Source organism: Leptopilina heterotoma, unplaced genomic scaffold (assembly GCF_015476425.1).
Source record: "Leptopilina heterotoma isolate Lh14 unplaced genomic scaffold, ASM1547642v1 Lhet_0, whole genome shotgun sequence".
Lineage (NCBI taxonomy): Eukaryota > Metazoa > Arthropoda > Insecta > Hymenoptera > Figitidae > Leptopilina > Leptopilina heterotoma.
Window position 1 is genome coordinate 1,185,816 of NW_025110811.1, and position 20,471 is coordinate 1,206,286.

Sequence of the window (20,471 nt, forward strand, 5' to 3'; positions counted from 1 at the left end):
GCTATAAAGAGAGTTTATTATTAAGGTGTTTTCACATCTCGATTAGTGTTAAAAACCCCTCTTGTTTCCAGCGAATCGTGAACTCGCCTTTATGAAAATCGGTAAATTTTTTTAGGTTAGGTCTGTTCGTGAGACAGTCAATCAGCTGATAATCCAAAAAATTGTTTTTGATATCTAATTAACGTTTAACAATTTTATTGGCATTTAATTATATCTATATTGTACATAGAAACATGGAAAGTGATAATCCAGACATCAAATGGGCACTGGATTTACTTTCGTTTGATCCTTTATACGAACCACATCTTATTGCAAAATATTGGATGAAAATACCTCCTTTCGTAGTTGGTCCTGGACTAGCTTGTTACATAAATCATACTAGAGGATTAAAAGCCTTTTCTCGTAAGTTATAAATTTAATAATAATTTTTTTTGTACTCTGATAAACGTATCTTGAATTTCAGACATTTAAAAAATCTGAAAAGTAAAAATATTTTTGTTTATTTTGTATCTTTTCAACATATAAATGAATCCTGTTGTGATGTTATGATATTTTATTACTACTATTTGGATATTTTTTTTAGATTTGTGACACTAAACACTAATTTTTTTTTGCATTTTTAAATCCTCTAATAGTTGAAATAAAAAAATTATTTTCAACAATTTTAATAAAATTCTTCGATACGATTCAATTATTTACAAATACAATTATTTTGAAAAATTTGTCAAAATTCTTCTCAAAAATTCAATTATTTTCAAAAATCAGACAAAATTCTTCGCCAAAATTCAATTATTTTCAGAAATAAGATAAAATTCTTCGCAAAAATTCAATTATTTTGAAAAATTTTAATTAAATTCTGTATGAAAATTGGAATATATTTTCAATGCAATTTTAATTAAATTCCTCGAAAAAATTCAATTACTTTCGAAAATTTTAATAAAATTAATTATTTTTAAAAATTAAATAAAATTCTTAGCAAAAATTCAATTATTTTTAAATGTTTTCATTAAATTCTTTATGAGAATTGAAATGTATTTTCAATACAATTTTAATTATATTCCTCGAAAAAATTCAATTATAAAATTCTTCGCAGTAATTTGATTATTTTAAAGAATATTATTAAAATTGTATTATTTTGAAAATTCCAATAAAATTGTTTGTTAAAAAAAATTTAATTAATTCCTAAATAATATAATTCTTCGCAGAAATTCAATTATTTTGAAAAATTTTGTTAAAATTCTTTATAAGAATTTAATATTATTTTTAATAAAATTCTTACCAAGATTTCAATTATTTTCACAATTAATAACATTTCTCAAAAGAATTCAATTATTTTGAATAAATTTCTTAGCAATAATTCAATTATTTTCATTAATGATAAAAATGTTTACAGAAATACAATTTTTTTTTTCTTAAAAATGTTCTTACAATTCTTCGAAAGAAATCAATTAATTATTTATAACATTTTTTTTTTTGAACAAAATTATTAAATTATTAATTTAAATTTAACAAAAATCACTCCAGTTTTGAATAATTTAATATAGAAATTATGAAAGAAGTCTTTTGAAAAATTGTAATTAAAATTTTTTGAAGATAGTACAATTCCTGTATAAATAATTTAAAAAGATTAAATTAAATTTCCAATTAATTGGAAATTTTGTTAAATTTCATTGAAATAAATTTTATATTTTAAAGAATTTAATTTTTTTATTACTTTTAAAAATTATTTTGAAATATAATTCTATTTTTAAAGAATTCTAATCTAAACTTTGAAAAATATTGAATTTTAGAAAAATTGAGAATTGAAATTATTACCAGGACGAGAAAAAAAATTAATTTTATTTTTTTTTATTGAAATCTGGAAAGTCAGGAAAGTATATAGTGAATCAAATTTTTGTTAATCGACTAAAATGAATTTCATTTTTGGCGTTAAATTTAATTTTTCGAATAAAATTTTAATTATTTTTCTTTACTTTTTCATACATTTTTTTTATCTACTTTTGTTTATAAATTGATTTTAAATTCTCGAAATTATTCCACTTTAGGACCTTATTTACATCTCGGAATAACAGCCGTATTATTCGGTTGGGGATATGCAGCAGAAAGTTATGTGAATAGAAGAAATGCTAGAAGAGATGCAATTTTACGAGATTACATAATTCGCCATCCTGAAGATTTTCCTCCGCCTGGTAAATTTCACAAATATCTCATTATGAATTCTACAACTAATATTTATTATTATAATTGCAATTTCAATTATCTTGACTCATAAAAAAAAATGTTAAGAATAAAAATAAATTGCAATTTAAGAAAAATTGAATCAAAATAATATTTGAATAATTATTTTTTCAGAACGCAAAAAGCATGGAGAATTATTCAATACATGGATACCAATACGATAATGAGGTAAAGTTAATTAATAGCTTTTTATTATTACTATTATCTTATTTCTGCGAAATAGACAAACAGAGATAAGTGAAACAAACGTCTTGTAATTAATGGTTGAAATAAATAAATATTGTCAATATGAATAATAAGAATTCTAAAATCAAATTTCTTTTTCAACAAAAATTGTATCTTATTTTCAACGAATCATTTTTTATGTGACAGTTTTCTTATTTTTCTATAAAAAATTGAATTTGAGCAATAGGATTTTTTTTATCTTCATCATTACAATTGCATTTAACACACACTCAAATAATCATGCACCATTGACAAGAACAAAACAAAAAAAAGAAAACAAAAATAAAAACACTAATAACAAAATGAATCCTCGACAATGGATTCGAAAGATTGTTCGCGAAATTTTTCGTTAATTCATTTAAAAAAAAGCATTCGATCGACACTAAATATTTTAATAGGCGCTCTCGTAAAAGTTGACGATAAACTCATTCTTCGAAGAGAATAAGTTGTCGATTTTTCAAAATTATTTTGATATCGTTTATATCATCGTTTACGGGGGGTTTCTTTTACAGGAAACGGCGTTACTTTGTACAAAGTCTCGAAGTCTTTAAAATATTTTCAATGTGAAGAATATTATTTTATTTTCTCAGGATTGTAGATATCATTCGAATATCCTGTGCCTTTTGCGTCTCCAACCCAGGGATATTTATTCGGACATTCCCTACATGCTTCCAAGTATCTAGAAACAAAAATTTAAATATAGAACGTTTTTCTTTTTCTAATAATATTTTCTACTTTCCTGTTATTATTAAGGTTGAATTTTTGAATCTAAAACTTATTTGAAAATTGAAGTTGATTTTGAGAATAAAAAATTTTTTAATTTGTATAGATAGCAATATAATAATATAAATTTGAAATCAGCATTGCAGGGTGCAAATTGTGTCTAAAATAATTTAATTTCGAAAAAATAACAATTACAATTTTTTAATAACTTAGAAAAATTGTAATTTCTTATTTTTTTAATTTTAAACAAATTTAAATTTATAATCTTACCTAACTGAAGTAAAATTAGACTCTGGTGGTTTAAAGTCCAGAGCACATTTATTAGGATTATTGCAAGGTGGTCCGGGAATATTTCCTTTCTTTGCACATGCCCATCCTCCGAAATTATGCAACTCATTGAGTGGCTTTGGATCTGTTATCCAAGTTAGGGCTTGCGTTGCAGTTACAAAATAAACGTCAGGTCTGTAAATTAAGATAAAAATTTATTTCTTTTCTCATTTCAAAATTGTTATTTATTAATTAATCAATTTCTTGTTTTTAGGAGAAATAAAGAATAAAAGTAGCTTAAAGTCCGAAAAAAGTAGCTATCGAATTAATTAAACTTGACGACTCAATTTTTCTATAATTTCTTAATTACATTCAAAAATAGAATAATTTTTTTAAATAAATATTTAAATACCTATTTATTTTGTCTACAGGAATTAAAATATTTCAAATCATTTCAAAGTAACGCATTTTTGAAATTTAACTATTTCTAAAAATTACAAAAGTAATTCTTTCAAAATCCAATCATTTTTTTTCTTGAAATTTATAAATAAAATTATTCAAAACTATTATCATTTTATTTTATTCAATTCTAAATCAATTCTTATTAGAAAGTTCTACGAGAATTCAATCTGATTCAATTATTTAAATAATAAATAATTTATCTGAAAAATTGAATATTTCTTAAAATTGAATTCTTATAAAGAACTTTATCAACATTTTTTAAAATAATTGAATGTTTACGAAGAATTGTATTCAAATTTTTGATAATAATTAAATTCATTCAAAAAATGTAATTGAAAATGAGTTGAAAATAATTATTACACTCTAAGAAGCAAATTATATCAAATTTTGTTAAATAATTGACTTTTCTCGAAGAATTTTATTAAAATTTTTAAGAATAATTGCGTTTTTAACGGAATTAATTTTAAATTACTTTAAAAATAATCGAAATTCTGCGATGAGTTTTTATTATTTATGAAAATAATTGAATTTTTATCAACGAATTTTAATAAAGTTTTTAAAATAATTGCATTCTTGAGAAGAATTTAAAAAATCTTTTTAAAGAAATATTTTTTTTTTCAAAAAATTTTATGAAAATTGTGTAATTATTTTAAATAATTGAATATCTTTGAAAATTGTATATTATTTATGAAAATAAATAAGAATTGTTTCAAAAAATTTTATTAAAATTAATATTTTTGCCTGATTTTTTAAAACTTTTGAATATAAATAAATTTCTGTGAAGAATATTATTATTATTTTTTAAAATAATTAATTTCCTAAAAGGAATAATGATATTATTTAAGAAAATAATTGAATTCTTAAAAAGAATTTTATGAAAATAATTGAATTCACTGTAGAAAATTTTCTTATTTATAAAAATAATTCAATTATCACGAAAAATTAATCAATTATTTATTTATTATTTGTAAATAATTGAATTCCTGTCTAATTTTTATTATTTATGAAAATAATTAAATGTTTGCGTAGAAAATAATTGAATTCTTTTAAAGAAGTTTATTAAAATTTGTGAAAATAATTAAATTCTTTCCAGGAATTTGATTATTTATGAATATAATTGAATTCTAGCCGAAAAAATGTGTTAATATTTTTAATAATTGAATTGTTGCGAAGAATTTTATTAAAATTTGTGAGAATAATTAAATTCTTTCAAGAAATTGAAAACAATTATATTGAAAATAATTAAACTCTGTCGAATAATTTTATTAAAGTTTTTGGGAAAAAATTGAATTGTTCCGAAGAATTTTATTAAAATTTGTTGAAAATAATTAAATTATTTTAAGGAATTTAATTACATTTGTTTAGAAATTAATTGATTTATTCTGAAAAATGTTATCAACATTTTTGAAAATAATTGAATTATTTCGAAGAATTTTATTAAAATCAAAATTAAGAAAAAGAATTATTGAATTCCTTGTAAAAAATTTTATTATTTATGAATATAATTGAATTCTTTAGAAGAAGTTTATTAAAATTTGTAAACACAATTAAATTCATTCCAGGAATTTTATTATTTATTAAAATAATTGATTTTTTGCCAAAAAAATTTCTTAGTATTTTTGAAAATAATTGAATTTTGCAAAAAAAATTTTTGAACATGATTGAAATTCTCTAAAGAATTTTATTACTTTTGAAAATAATTGAATTTTATAAAAATCTATTTAAATAATTGATTTTTTTCGAAAAATATTAAGAAAATTCTGTTTTAAGTAATTGAATTCCTGTGAAAATTTTTTTATTTATGAAAATAATTGAATGTTTGCGAAGAATTTTAGAAACTTATTGGAATAAAAATTAAGAAATAGAAAGAAAACTTACTGTTCAAGGGCCCAGTCTAAAAATTTATGAAGACCTCGTTCGAGTTCTTTAATTTGAAACCAATTTGTGTGGAATGTCATCATATATGGAGCACGATTCTGTCTATAGTAGCGATCAAAATCTTCTCTAAGCCATTCAAAAACTTCATGAGGATCGTGATTGTGAAGTACACATTGATCGAGGTATGGACAATGACCGCCTTCGTAGGTCTCGACGTAGTGAGCATTTAAAGGTAGTTCCCAAATTCCTGAAAATTATTTTCTAAATTACTGTATGTACTTTAAAAATGTTTTCTTTTTTTACTACTTTTTTCAGTCTTAAAGCTACTTTTTTAAAATTAATTATCGATTTAATTAATTACGCGAAATCTGTTTTCTAATTTTAGTTTCTTATTTTCGAATTTTAGTTCTTTATTTTCAAATTTTACCTTTTTATTTTCAAATGTTAGTTTTCTATTTTTAAATTTTAGTTGTTTAGTTTCATATTTTAGTTATCTATTTTCAAATTTTAGTTTTCTATTTTAAAATTTTGTTAGTTTCCTATTTTGTTTTCGAAATAATTTCTCAAAAATTCTTAATTGTGAATGAAAATAATCTTTTGATTTTTTCCAAGTTCAGTTTGATACCTGGGAAAGATCTCGTGGGACACGTTCCCGATTTGCATTCGTGGGGGATTTTATAATCGAGAGTATAAGGCCAGATAGGAACCTTAAGAGGTGAAATTCCAATGCTACTGTCATAAATGTAACCAAAATCTTCAATGACACTGTACTGAGTATTTCGTCCTGGTTTTAAATATGGAGCTCTCATACCAGCAACTTCGGAACTTGAAATATTGCTAAAGTTTTTAAGAATTTCTCTCATTCCAATCATTTCGCCCACCCATTCTTCATAGCCTTTATCTTCTAAGCCCTTTTGAAGTCTAAAAATAAATAATTCACAATTATCGCACATCAATTTTTCCAAATATTCATTTTATAGAAAATTAAATTGTGCATAATTTTAAAAAATCAACTTACGAAATTGTTTCAGTCGCAATTTCATGTCCATCGTGAGCGAGACTTTGAACCATATTGTAATTACAATATTCGTGAGAAATGAAGAATGTACCTTTCAGAGGACAATTATTTGGATTTATTCGATCTTTGGTGAATATTTTCTGATAGTGATCGAAGTTATTGTGATTTATCGCCCCATCGAAAGTCATTATTATCATCTGTGGTGTCTGTAAATTATTTTTTGGTTAATTAGAAAAGAATTCAATTTTTAGTTTCAATTTTTAGTTTTATTTTCTGATTTCAGTTTTTAGTTTCATTTTCTGGTTATTCAGATTTTAGTTTCACTCACATCTTTTGGTTGAAGACCACCAGGAATAATTGTTCCATCTCTAGAGCAGAAGCAATAGGGAAGTTGGCATTGTGATGTATCACATCGTTCTGCTAAATCAGTTGGTGGATCTGTTGCTGGAGCTGGTGCTACAAAATTTAGTGAAACATTCAAATTAATATTAATAATTAATATTATATAAAGGAGAGAATATTTTTTTTTATGAGAGAAAATTTTATTCTAATTACTCGTTGCAATTGGACCACAGCGCGCTTCATTCTTGAATGTACAGAATTTACTGATGTCATCAAAGTGAAGACCTGACGGACATCTATTTAAATATGGATAACCATCGACACACTGAAATTGAGAAATTTTTAAGTTTTTAAATTAATATTTCATTCCGAAGAATTTTAGTTTCTTTCTTCTTCTATCTTTCCTCTAACAATCGAGATTGTGCAAAAATTTTTAACGCTTCAATGATTCGTCTATGGATGTAATGAAATTTTTTGTGAAAATTATTACACTCGTTAAAATCTTTTGTAATGATATTGACAAACTTTTTTTGTTAATATTACCACAATAGCCAAATATAATCGTCTTTCCTTGACACAATGCATAATTACTTGCAGAATTTTCAGTTATGAGAAAGGAATTATTTCCGGTTTCATTGTCTATTTTAATTATCAACACAAGACTGAAGGCTTCGTACTCTTCTACTGAAAACTACTATTTTTATTAATTTTTTTTACAATTTTCTACTATTTGGATACTTTTTTTTAACCATTTAAATAAAATTTCTCCAAAAAAATTGAATTATTGCTGAAAATTTTAAAAATGAAATTAAAATTCAATTATTTTTAAAAATTTTGATGGATTTAATATCTAATTGTCAAAAATTTTATGAGTTGAATTAAAATTAAATTATTTCCAAAAATTGTGATAAAATTCTTCCGAAGAATTCAATTATTTCTAAAAATAAATAAAATTCTTCGCAAGAATTCAATTATTTTCATAAATAATAAAATTCTTCAGAAAAGTTCAATTATTTTTAATACAATTATAAATGAATTCTTCGAAAAATGCAATTATTTTTAAAAACTCTATTAAAATTCTTTGAATGAATTCAATTATTATAAAAAGTTTTGACAAAGTTCTTTATAAGAATTCAATTTTAAGATTTATTCCTGCATTGAATAAATTATTTATTTTTGTATAAATAATTGAGTTCGTAGAACTTTCCAATAAAAATTGATTTAAAATTGAATTTCAGTTAAAATTTTTTAGAAATGTTAAAAATAATTAAATTTCAAAAGATTTTTGAATTGAAATCTTTGAAAATTGTAATTGTTGTAAAATTGTAATTTTTAAATTTTTATTTTGAAAGAAAATTATTAAAGTTTTGAATAATTTTAATTAAATATTGATTTTAAAAAATTATTCTATTATGAAAAAATTCAGGCGTCAATTTTAATTTTTCGAAAATTACTTTTTTACTCCTTCTTTTTGTTTTAAGGCTACTTTTTGATACTTTCTTAAAATTAATTATTGAGTACGAAACCTGAAAGAGTTGAAAGGAGAAAAATATTAATTCTTCGAAAAATTTGGTAATTCGTTGAATTAATACTCTAAAGAATTTAAAATATAATTTTTTTTTGGAATCGAAATATTAAAATAAAATTACCTGATAAAATCTTCTACAAGTTAGTGGATCGGCGAAATTTCCATTTCCTTGACCTTCGGGACATTTGAATTCCTCGTCTTTTTTCTCTTCTTCTTTTTTGGCTTTTTGACCATTAACTGAAATATTTGAAAATATTTATGTAAATAAATATTTATAAATTTCGACAAAAAAGGGAAATTTATTTATTTAGATTTTAATTTACTTTTTAGAAAGAAAATTTCATTTTTAATTTTGCAGATCAACGATCTTGTAATAAATTGAGTTTATTCCCACTTTTGCTGCTTATACCTTTCAATTAATTTTTACAGATTAAAATGCAAAATGCAAGATTGAAAAATAAGGTTGATCAAGCAGCTTACATTTTTTCTAATATATTACCATAAAATATTTTATACACTTTAAACAAAATTAATAATGAAAAAGTAAATTTAAAAACATTAATTACGATTGGAACTTATTGGTTTTTTAAATATTTTTTTCCTAATAATAATATGATTATAAAAAATATTTTTTTTATAAACTGTAAAGTTAGGGAATTTACGGAATTTTCAGTTCATTAACAATTTACATCATTTTAATGAATCTTGTGCAATTTTACAATTTAAATCTCGTAACTTCATAAGTGTAACAGAGTTAATCACACCCATTGCTGGAATTTTTTCAAATGCAAATTACAGCAGTTGGATGGTATCTTTAGTAGGTCATTTTCAGTATTTGCATTCACAATTTATAAATGAATGTATTTCTTTGTCAACTCGTTTGTCTATTTTCTTGATACAATTTTAATCTTCATGTTTTTACACCCACTTTTTTATTTTATTTTTCCCTTTAACATAAAATCTAATATTAATATTTAATTATAATTATTAATATTTATTATATTCGATACAATTATTTTTCAAAATCATAATAAAATTCTTCGCAATGATTCAATTATTTTTTTTTAAATTTCAACAACAAACAAATTATTCCTTAATTAATTATTTAATTAGAATATAAACCGTTTTCATACATAAATTTGAAGAATTTATAATTAATTTGGATGTTTCATTATTTTTTATTTGAAAAATTTTGTTTTTAAAGAAGTATCACACCATTTTGAGAATTTTATTAAAAATTCTAAAAAATAACTACAAATTTTTGAAGAAAACTGGTAAATGTGATTAGAAAATGGGCGAGAGAAATTCCGATGGGACCCAGAAAAAAGAGAGGTTTGAGAAAGTGAGAAACTTTGTTGCGGACATTCCAATATCTCAATGACACATTCGGCCCAAACATTAATTCTCCAATTTTTTTTTCATTTTTTTCTTTCTTTTTTTAAATACACAAAAACCTGTTCGGATAAAATGCCTCCTGAGACAAGTTCATTTTCCATTTAACTTATTTTCGGAACTTGACGTTTATTTTTCTTCAAGAGCGAAACTATTTTACATATAATATTTTGTTTCCAATTTTTCAGTGAAAAGATAGGTAATCGACCTTTAAAATAATTTTAAAAATTATCGAACATATTTGGAATTTAAATATTGACCTTGAATGTCTGGAGAAGTTAGAGATCTAATGAAAAAACATCGTCATTTTTAAAAATAAATGTTTAAAAATTATTTTTTAATATTAATTTAAATTTCGACTTTTTTTCTTCTCTTTCGTGTATAGAATATTTTATCATTTAATTATGCTGAATTTTTATTTTCCTTCTTTTTACAAATTTTTTTTTTAATTTTCGACAGTTATTTGATATTTAAATTGTATTAATTTAAATTTTAACGTTTAAATTAAATTTTCTTTTCGAATATTTTATCTCTTTAATGATGTTTAATTTTTATTTTCTTTTTTCACAGAAAGTTTTTTTAATTTTTGAATGTTAAAATTCTTTTATTGTATTGAAATTTTATTTCAGTACAATAAAGAAGATGAAAAAAGGAACAGTTGGAAATTCTGATTTCCCCTCAATTTGTGTGTCTTGAATGATAATTATTTCTTTACATTTTGTTGTCGATCATTAATCACGAATTAAGTACGTGAGAAAAAAACTAAAACTGATCTACATTTCAAAATAAAACATTCAAGAAGCAATTGATGATTGGAATTAGAAAAATAAATTGAAAAAACAAATACGAAATAAACAAAATAGTGTCTTTTGAATCAAATTCTAAAATTCGCTGTGAGATTTATTATTCATTAATTGTTATTAATTTTCATAAATTTGTTTGTTCATTCACTTTTTTTAATTAGAATTTAATATTTATAATATACCTAATAATTATATTCTTACATTATTGTTATTATGCAAATGAAAAAAAATTTTTAATTTCAAATAATTAATTTGAATTTTGGAATAATTTCAGATTCAAAATTTTTAAAAAATCCAATTATTGAATTATTTACAAATCAATTATAATTATATGTTGCTTTCAAAAATTTTAATAAAATTCTTCGCAGGAATTCAATTATTTTTAATACAATTTTAGTAAAATTTCTAAAAAAAATTCAATTATTTTGAAAAATTTTGATTAAATTCTGTATGAGAATTGAAATAAATTTTCAATAAAATTTTATTTAAATTTCTCGAAAACATTCAATTATTTTCGAAAATTTTAATAAAATTCTTCGTAAAAAAATTCTTCCCAAAAATTTTATTATTTTGAAAAACTTCAGTAAAACTTTTTATAAGGAAATAATTTAATCAAATACTTTGAAAAAATATAATTTTTTCATAAATAATAAAATTTTTCGCAGAAATTCTATTATTTTCAATACAACAATAATTATAAAATTCAAAATTATAAAAGAAATATTTTCAATTGAAAATAATTTGGTTTAATTAATTTTACGTATTTTTTAATCTTCAAAACATTGAATTATAGATTTTTAAATTCAAAATATTAAAAGGAAAAATTATTTAAAAAATTAGGAAACAAAAATCAAACGGAATACAACGGAATACAACGGAATACAACGATTATTAATATTATTCTAATGAAATAAAGAAATTTGATAAATTTTACAAATAAAAATTTCATTTATTTTATTTTTTAAATAAAAATATTATTCTAATAAGAAAATTTCTTTTTCTGATAAAATTAATTATCATAACCGCCATTGAAATTCAACTCTAAAAGAAAATTTTAATTTACTACTTTCTTTTCGGGCCCTATTTAATTTTTTTTTTTTTTATTTCGAAAAGGAACAATTAATTACTTTTCATCAGTGGGAAATTATAATAATGAAGTGTAAAAAAAAACGGTACATTGACAGTGTATAGTGGAAAGTGAAGGTGCAGCATGTGGCAATGACGTTGTGCACCATGAGAATAAAAGTCTCGAAGCACATACGAGTGTAAAACGTTTTTATATATGTGTTGGATGTATGCACCAATCTTATGTAAACGGTAGAGAAACTTTGAGAGAAGCCCATTTTTTTTAATCGATTTATACTTGAAAAAATTTATAATTAATTCTTTCACTCTCAATTCAGTAAATTATATTTTTCATTAAAAAGTAATTTTCCCTTTTTTGCAATTTACCAACATATTTGAAGAAAATAACAAAAAAATTATAATTCATCGATTAAATAAATAGATAGTATAATCGGTAATTAATAATTGGAATTAAATTTAGTAGTTTGGAATTAAATTTGATAATTAATTTTCTATAATATTTTTAAATAATTTTTTTAAAAATATTTTAACAGATGATTAATTTTACTTGCAAGTATTTAGTTTCTATTCTTTTAATTGATTCAAAAGAAACAAAAACGATTTTTTGATCAATAAAATTGATTTGGGAGATTATTATCAAATGTAAAAATTTGTAGAATTTAAAAAATTTAAATTTAAATATCAATTTAAAAAAAAAATATCACGAAGTGAATATTGCAGAATTCTATAGAAATAATGGAGAAAGTGAAAAGAAAGTAAAATTTGGTCCTTTGAGAGTTGAGTGACAAACTTATAAAGTTCAAGGCAGTTCGTTACTCTTAAAATTTGTCAATTCTCTTTTTTTCGTCAAATCTTCCCAAGGCTATTTAATTTTTTTCCCCACATTTTTCAATATTTAAAATATTTCAAAAAAAACAATTAAATTACAAAAACAATGGTTTTCTAATATTTGTAATTTTTAGTTTAGAGAAAATGTTTTGAAATATAAAAATAGGAAACAATTTTGTAAATTTATTATTTGTAAAATAGAAAATAGTTTTCGATTTGCTTTAAATTGAAGCTTTAATTTGGAAAATAAAAAATAGAAAAACTCACCAATGGCTAAAATAAAGAATAAGAAAAGAAACAAGATTTTGGAAAACTTCATGATTTCTTCCGTGGCGTTAAAAAGAAGCACTGAATGCGCTCACGGTCGTTCACCAAATTTGCCCCTTTTTTTCCCTCCGGATGGAGAGAAATAATTTTTTGTTTCCTTCAACACACGATTGACACTTTGTAAATCGGTAATTAAAATTTATCATCTGTTTAAGTGAAATGAAAAAGGGGGATTCTTTTTTCGGAGCAACAACTCCTCACACGACACTACAGATGGTACACCAGTGATTCTTTCTTCATGAAAGAGACTACAAGACCAAAGCCCTCTTCCACAGAGTCTCACTTAAACAGGCTTCTAACTATTCAGCTCATTGGCTGACCACTTTCTACCTCTGTCGAGACAGACGCCTGAGAAAAGTAGCTTTTATCGGCTACAAATAAATAGCTGTAAATTGACTGCCAACCAATCGTTCCAGGATCCTTCGTTAGTTGCATGAACTCTCAAGTTCTTCTAGTCAACAACTTGATTATAAATTCTAATTATATTTTCTTTCTTTCAATTCCTTTTTAATTTTCTTCTTCACTGCTCTCTGAAAAATTTCAATACAATTCTAAATATAAATTTGCATTTTTTTTCAGAAACTCAAGTTTCAATTTTCAATTTTTAATTTAGCAAACATTTTCTAAGCAAACAGTTTCTTTGAAAAAAAAATTTTCTCACCTTTTTTAGAAGACAAAATTGACAAACTATCCATTTATGGTTAAATGTTCAGCAACGAGGCAAATTTTATGTAATTTTCTTTCTTTATAAATAGATTTTAATCGTAAATTGAATTAAATGTAATTAAATTAATTAATTAAATTAAATGTAAGTAATTGATTAAAAATCAAGATCAATTAATTAAAATTGTATTTTGTTATTAAAATATATTTCATTTTAATTACAAATTTTAATTATAATTATAAATTATTGTAATTTCCTTAATTCGAAATTAAATTGTTTTCAAAAATTGAATTATTAAAATTAAATCAACATTGAAGTATAATCTACTTAAGAATTAATAATATTTTTACATTAAACGTAAAAATAAATTTTTGGTTTCGCTATTCACTTAAAATTTAACTTTGATAATTGTATAAGAATGTAGATAAAAAATTTAATTTTTAAAATTCAGTAAAATTGGAATAAAATTATTAAATAAAACCTATTTTCTGATTCAAAAATTTAGTAAAAATGGAATAAAAATTTAAATCAAAAATATTTTCTGACTCAAAAATTTAGTAAAAGTGGAATAAAATTTAAATAAAATATATTTTCTGATTCAAAAACTTTGTAAAAGTGGAATGAAAATTGAATAGAAAATATTTTCCTTTTTTATATTCTATTTTAGTAAAAATGTAATAAAAATTAAATTGAATAAATTTTCTCTAATTCAAAAATTTGAAATAAAATCAAATCAATTAAGAGTAAAAATTAAATAGAAATATTTTCTTATTCAAAAATGTAGTAAAAAATGGAATGAAAATTAAATAGAAAACAAATTTTCTATAAAATTTGCTAAAATTAAAAAATTTTCAAATAAAACAAAATCAATTAATGGAATAGAAATTAAACAGAAAATGATTTCTAATTAAAAAATTTAGTAAAAATGGAATAAAAATTTAAATAGAAAATATTTTCTGATTCAAAAATTTAATAAAAGTGGAATAAAATTTAAATAGAAATTTTCTGATTCAAAAACTTTGTAAAAGTGAAATGAAAATTGAACAGAAAAGGGTTTCTGATTAAAAAATTTCGTAAAAATGGAATAAAAATTTAAATATAATAAATTTTCTCTAATTGAAAAATTTTAAATAAAATAAAATTAATTAATGGAATAAAATTTAAATAGAAAATACATTCTGATTTAAAAATTTCGTAAAAGTAGAATAAAAATTAAATAGAAAATATTTTCTAATTCTGATATAAATTTGCTAAAAATTGAATAGAAAAAATTTTCTATTCACATTTTTTTTGAATTGTAAATTTTTTAAAATTAAAAATTTATTTACAATTCAATTCTCGTGATTCTCGGTTCTTTTTTTCGTTTTTCTTTTTTCAATGCTGCTTTCTTGTTCGTGTCTTCGCTAGGATTTGTCCAATAGGGATTCACGTAATCAGGATTCCTTGGGATAAAATTAAGTTCCTGCTCTGCTAAATGAAGTCTCGTAAATGTTGATTTATCCAAGAGATGTCTCATTTGACTGACAAAACTAAAGGACCACTTCATCAGCGAATGCCACGTTGGTTGATGCTTCAAAATTCTTTGCATTATATCGGGAAAATGTAAAACCACGTCTCCAAAGAGTGCCGTATTTTCCAGTATTCCAGAAAGTGCTAAATTATTATTAAATATTTATTTACTATAAATTAATTGACATTTTATTCACTAATAAAAAGTATTTCCAAAAAAGGCCAATATTTATCCCTAAATTAGAATTCAAATTTTTACCGTCTTTCACTTCAGGATTTTCTTGAAATAAAACATTGGGATCGAATTTAACTTTTTCCAAAAATTGTCGATTTGCGTCTATAACATTATAAACATTCTCGACTAAAACTGATAACATTTTGTATCGTTTCTCGTAATTTTCAATTTTCTGTATCCTTTTTACTGCCTCATTGTGTTCACTTCGTCGTCTTGTGAATAATTTTTTAACTTAAATTTATAAACAATTAAGGAAAATTATATTCTATTGTCCCAATTTTCCACTATAAATTTGTTTTTGTTTATAAATGTTTAAACAATCAAAAAATAACGTAAATGTGACACATGTGACACTCTCCGAAGAAAGAAGCAATTTTAAGGTTATGTTTCTGTTATTTTTGTATAATTGTGTAAAACCGCAGAAATAGTTTTTATTATTTTATTTGTAAAATAAATATTATTATATTGAGAGGATTAAGAGTTTAGAGACACAAAAGCAAATCTTTGATTATAACAAAAGGATACACAGTTCAATTTCTTGTTGTTCAAATAGTTCCCGCTTCGAAGAATCCTCATTGTTGATTGGTTCACTTTCCGGCTGTTGCGCATGTGAACGATACATTATTATTGACAACAACAGCAAAATACCGAATTTTTTCATTTTTATAAATAATAATAAGATTCTAATCTAAGTTTACAAATACAATTATCGTCTCTTAACATTTATGTAAAGAAAAACTATCACCACTCTATTGTTAATAAAACAAATTCTACTTCTACTAATTATTAGTTGGTTTACACGTAAAACGTGTGCCTACGTGTGTGCGTTCATTTTTTAAAACTGCCATATTGAAAATTGCGCCACCTGGTGGAATATATCGGTACGAGTTGCATTTCTTAAAAACTATTAATGACATTAATGTCAGTTTAATGTGTTGACACTTGTCAAATGTCATCCCGAATAAAAAATAGGATTGTTTTTCTAAAATTTTATTCCCATTGCTGATGCAACTGATAAGAAATTAAAGTTTATAAAACGTTCCTGCAGTTTACATTAATTAGTTCTTAAATTTTAACATTTCTTTTTGAGAGAAAATTTTTGAATTACGAATAGTGTTCACGTGTAATTGATACATAACCCATTCTTTCTGGAAAATTTTAAAGAAATATTGAATTAATTTAAAAAACATATTTTTGAATATTATAAATGAATTTCAATGTGGATATGGAAATTAAAAAATGAAATAAGAAACAAGTGGATATTCTTTAAAATTGAATAAGTGCTAAATAACAATAATAAAAAGTTTGAAATTTATCCGAATAAAAAAAACAGGTGACGAAAAATATGGCGACAATGAATGAGGCGAGACTAGACGTAAGTTTCTTTTTTTTTAATAAATAATTCTTTATTTTGAAGAAATTAATTTTTTGCGGAAATAAAATTTTAATTCTACATAACCTCCTTTAAGTTTTGATTTTATTTACGAATTACAAGTTTTCTTATGTTCTGGGATGTTTTCCTTTTTTTTAATTATCTGATTGCTTTTTTTCATTAATTATCATTTTTTGCAGATGTATGATGACGGGTCTTACTCGATAGATCCACAAAATGTCGAAGGAGATATAACAGTTGGACCAATGAGACAAAATACAAATATTGAAGGCCCAGAATTTAATACATTAGACGAACCTATTAGGGATACAATTGTAAGGATTAGAATTTATTTTCAATAATTTCTATTACAGGCTTCTTACTCGATAATTAATTTTAAAAAAGTAGCAAAAAATAGCTTAAAGACAGAAAAAAGTAGCTATCGAAAAATTAAACTTGACGACTCAATTTTTTTATAATTTCTTAAAAACATTCTAAAATAGAACAATTTTTTAAAATAAAAATATTTAAATACCTATTTATTTTGTCTACAGGAATGCAAATGTTTCAAATGATTTCAATGTAACGCATTTTTTAAATTTACTATTTCTAAAAATTACAAAAGTAATTCTTTCAAAATTCAATCATTTCTTTCTTGAAATTTATATGAATAAAATTATTAAATACTTTAATCATTTTATTTTATTAAATACTTATTAAAAAAGTTCTACGAGAATTCAATTATTTAAATACAAAAATAAATAATTTATTGAATAATTGAATATTTTTTAAATTTCAATTCTTATAAAGAACTTTATCAACATTTTTACAAAAAATTGCATTAAAATTTTTGATAATAATTTAATTCATTCAAGAAATGTAATTAAAAATTAATTGAAAATAATTATTACACTCTGAGAAATAAATTATATCAAATTTTTTTAAGTAATTAAAAATAATTGAATTATTACGAAGAAATTAATTAATTATTTATTTATTATTTGTAAATAATTGAATTCCAGTGTAATTTTTAATATTTATGAAAATAATTAAATGTTTGCGTAGAAAATAATTAAATTCTTTCAAGGAATTTTATTATTTATGAATATAATTGAATTTTAGCCAAAAATAATTTGTTCATATTTTTGAAAATAATTGAATTATAGCGGAGAATTTTATTAAAATTTGAGAGAAAATAATTAAATTCTTTCGGATAATTTTATTAAAGTTTTTGGGAAAAATTTGAATTTTCTAAAAAATTTTATTATTTAGGTAAATAAGTGAATTCTAGAGAAAAATTTTTTTTATTTTTCAAAATAATTGAATACTTGAGTAGAATATTTTATTACAATTTTTGAAAATAATTTAATTCTAATTTAACTTATCAAATTTTAACAATTAGATATTAAATTTATTCAAAGGATTTTTTAAAAAATAATTATTTCTTCGAGAAATTTAATTAAAATAAAATAAAGTAATAAATAAAGTAATTTTGCTTAGTGCAATAAAATTAGTATTAAGAGTACTTTGAACGAAAGGGCACAGTCCCGTTTACTACTTAAATAAATAAATAAATAAAATTTTATTGAAGGAAAAATTGCATTCCTATAAAGAATTAAATCAAAATCATTTAAAATAATATAATTTTAATTTAATGATTAAAGTTTTTAACAAAAATTGAATTCTTTTTGAGAAATTTTATTAAAATTGCATTGAAATCAATTGAATCCCGGCAAAAAATTTAATTATTTATGAATATAATTAAATTTTAACGAAGAATTTTCAAAAAATTTAGGAAAATAATTGAATTCTTTCAAAGGATTTTGTTAAAATTTTGAATAAATCTGCAATGTGTTTTATTATTTATGAATTCACGCGACGAATTTTATAAAAATCTATTTAAATAATTTATTTTTTTCGTAAAATATTAGGAAAATTCTGTTTTAACTAATTGTATTCCTGTGAAAATTTTTTTTCATTTATGAAAATAATTGAATGTTTGCAAAAAGTTTTATAAAAATTTTTTCAAATTATTCAATTCTTTTTAATTTTAATTAAACTCTTTTTAATTCATTAAGTATTTTTTTTTAATTTTACAATTTTTTTACAGCTCAGAGATGTGAGAGCGGTTGGAATGAAATTCTTTCTAGTGCTATATCCCAAAGAAAAGAAAAGTTTGCTCAAAGAATGTGCGTATTTTTTTTCATTTAATATTTTAATACTACATATTGAAATTATTTGTGTGTTGCAATTTTGTAAATTGTTACTTACAATTAAATATATTTAAATTATTATTTTAGGGGATCTTTGGGGACCATTAGTCTTATGTACTTTCATGGCAATGTAAGTGTAAATTAATTTAATTTCTGAGAGAAAGGAAAAATGGATATTAATCATAATAAAATATTCTTCTTTCAAGGATATTACAAGGGTCCACAGAATCTGTAAATTCGAAAGATGGAGGACCTGAATTCGCTGAAGTTTTTGTAATAGTGTGGATTGGATCCATGGTAGTCACATTAAATAGTAAATTATTAGGCAGTAATATGTGAGTATTTTATTTATCAGAATAATTATTAATTTTCTATTTTATTTTAATAAAATAACATTTTTTCGGGATTTGTAAATTATTAATATTTTTCAATATTATCAAAATATTATTTTGATACTATTAAATTATTTCAGATTCAAAAATAATTCACTTCTTATTTTTAAACTGAGAACATTCGAAATACAAAGATTATTAATTTATTATTTTATTAGAAAAATTTGGTTAACTCGATGATTGTTTATTTTTACAGATCATTCTTCCAGAGTGTGTGCGTTTTGGGATATTGTTTACTGCCAACAGCAATAGCGCTGTTACTTTGCAGAATTATTTTAATGGCCACTCAAAACAACTATTTATTTGTCATCAGGTTCATTATTTCAATGACTGGATTCGGTTGGGCGACATATGGTAATTTCATAATTACCTAATTATTGAAATAGATTATTTTTCGCTATTATTTAAATATTTTTCGTTATTATTAAAATAAATTGAAATTATTTTTAGCGTCAACTGCTTTTCTCGGCGACAGTCAACCAGAGGGAAGAAAAGGACTAGCAGTTTATCCAATTTTCCTCTTTTATTTTGTAATCTCATGGCTCGTTATTTCTCACACGACATAAAATTTCAATTAGAAAATTAATGTTATTCCAAAACAAAAAAAGAAATTGAAACATTTTTTTTATCATGATGAAAATATTTAACTTTTAGCTCCGCGCAAGTTACGATCTAATCTATAACTTTATGTCATTTGTCAATATTGTCATAATTATAAACATAAACAATATATATAAATAATTGATCGTAATGCCAATTAGTGATAAATAATTTGTAGACTATTTCTTACAGTAAGTTTATCGTTGATTATTTCTTATTTTTTATTATTTACATGTATAAAAAGAAAGTCAATTTTGTTTCTTAATGCGATTCTTTGCTCTCTTAGCTTAGAATTTGATACATTCATTTTTTTTATTCCGAATTGTACTATTTCTCCATTTTTGATATTAAATGCCAATGAATCCAATT

General features: G+C 22.2%; 4 protein-coding genes across 5 annotated transcripts; 2 read left to right on the forward strand and 2 right to left on the reverse strand.

The window, feature by feature from the left end:
• The first annotated feature begins 108 nt into the window (after positions 1-108).
• On the forward strand, positions 109-2,531 carry LOC122508323. The gene is made up of 3 exons (XM_043621634.1): positions 109-402; positions 2,046-2,189; positions 2,353-2,531. The coding sequence occupies exons 1-3, from the start codon at positions 234-236 to the stop codon at positions 2,400-2,402; spliced, it is 363 nt and encodes a 120-aa protein (XP_043477569.1). The 5' UTR covers positions 109-233; the 3' UTR covers positions 2,403-2,531.
• On the reverse strand, positions 2,408-13,366 carry LOC122507817 (chitin deacetylase 1). Its single transcript, XM_043620765.1, has 9 exons — positions 13,058-13,366; positions 8,803-8,918; positions 7,367-7,478; positions 7,140-7,267; positions 6,812-7,017; positions 6,419-6,714; positions 5,794-6,040; positions 3,457-3,648; positions 2,408-3,142 (listed from the first exon to the last, which is right to left on the reverse strand). The coding sequence occupies exons 1-9, from the start codon at positions 13,107-13,109 to the stop codon at positions 3,037-3,039; spliced, it is 1,455 nt and encodes a 484-aa protein (XP_043476700.1). The 5' UTR covers positions 13,110-13,366; the 3' UTR covers positions 2,408-3,036.
• Positions 13,367-13,510: 144 nt separating this feature from the next.
• Positions 13,511-16,359, reverse strand: LOC122508021 (coiled-coil domain-containing protein 134-like). 2 transcript variants are annotated; one of them, XM_043621128.1, is made up of 5 exons: positions 16,051-16,359; positions 15,550-15,756; positions 15,110-15,434; positions 13,779-13,804; positions 13,514-13,647 (listed from the first exon to the last, which is right to left on the reverse strand). In XM_043621128.1, the coding sequence occupies exons 1-5, from the start codon at positions 16,184-16,186 to the stop codon at positions 13,625-13,627; spliced, it is 717 nt and encodes a 238-aa protein (XP_043477063.1). In that variant the 5' UTR covers positions 16,187-16,359; the 3' UTR covers positions 13,514-13,624. The 2 variants fall into 2 exon arrangements, with proteins under 2 accessions (XP_043477146.1, XP_043477063.1); XM_043621211.1 differs by lacking the exon at positions 13,779-13,804 and having other exon boundaries at positions 13,511-13,647; positions 16,051-16,358.
• Positions 16,360-16,475: 116 nt separating this feature from the next.
• On the forward strand, positions 16,476-20,113 carry LOC122508250 (protein YIPF6). Its single transcript, XM_043621542.1, has 7 exons — positions 16,476-16,900; positions 17,098-17,232; positions 19,008-19,086; positions 19,198-19,240; positions 19,317-19,445; positions 19,699-19,856; positions 19,953-20,113. The coding sequence occupies exons 1-7, from the start codon at positions 16,871-16,873 to the stop codon at positions 20,066-20,068; spliced, it is 690 nt and encodes a 229-aa protein (XP_043477477.1). The 5' UTR covers positions 16,476-16,870; the 3' UTR covers positions 20,069-20,113.
• Positions 20,114-20,471: the final 358 nt, after the last annotated feature.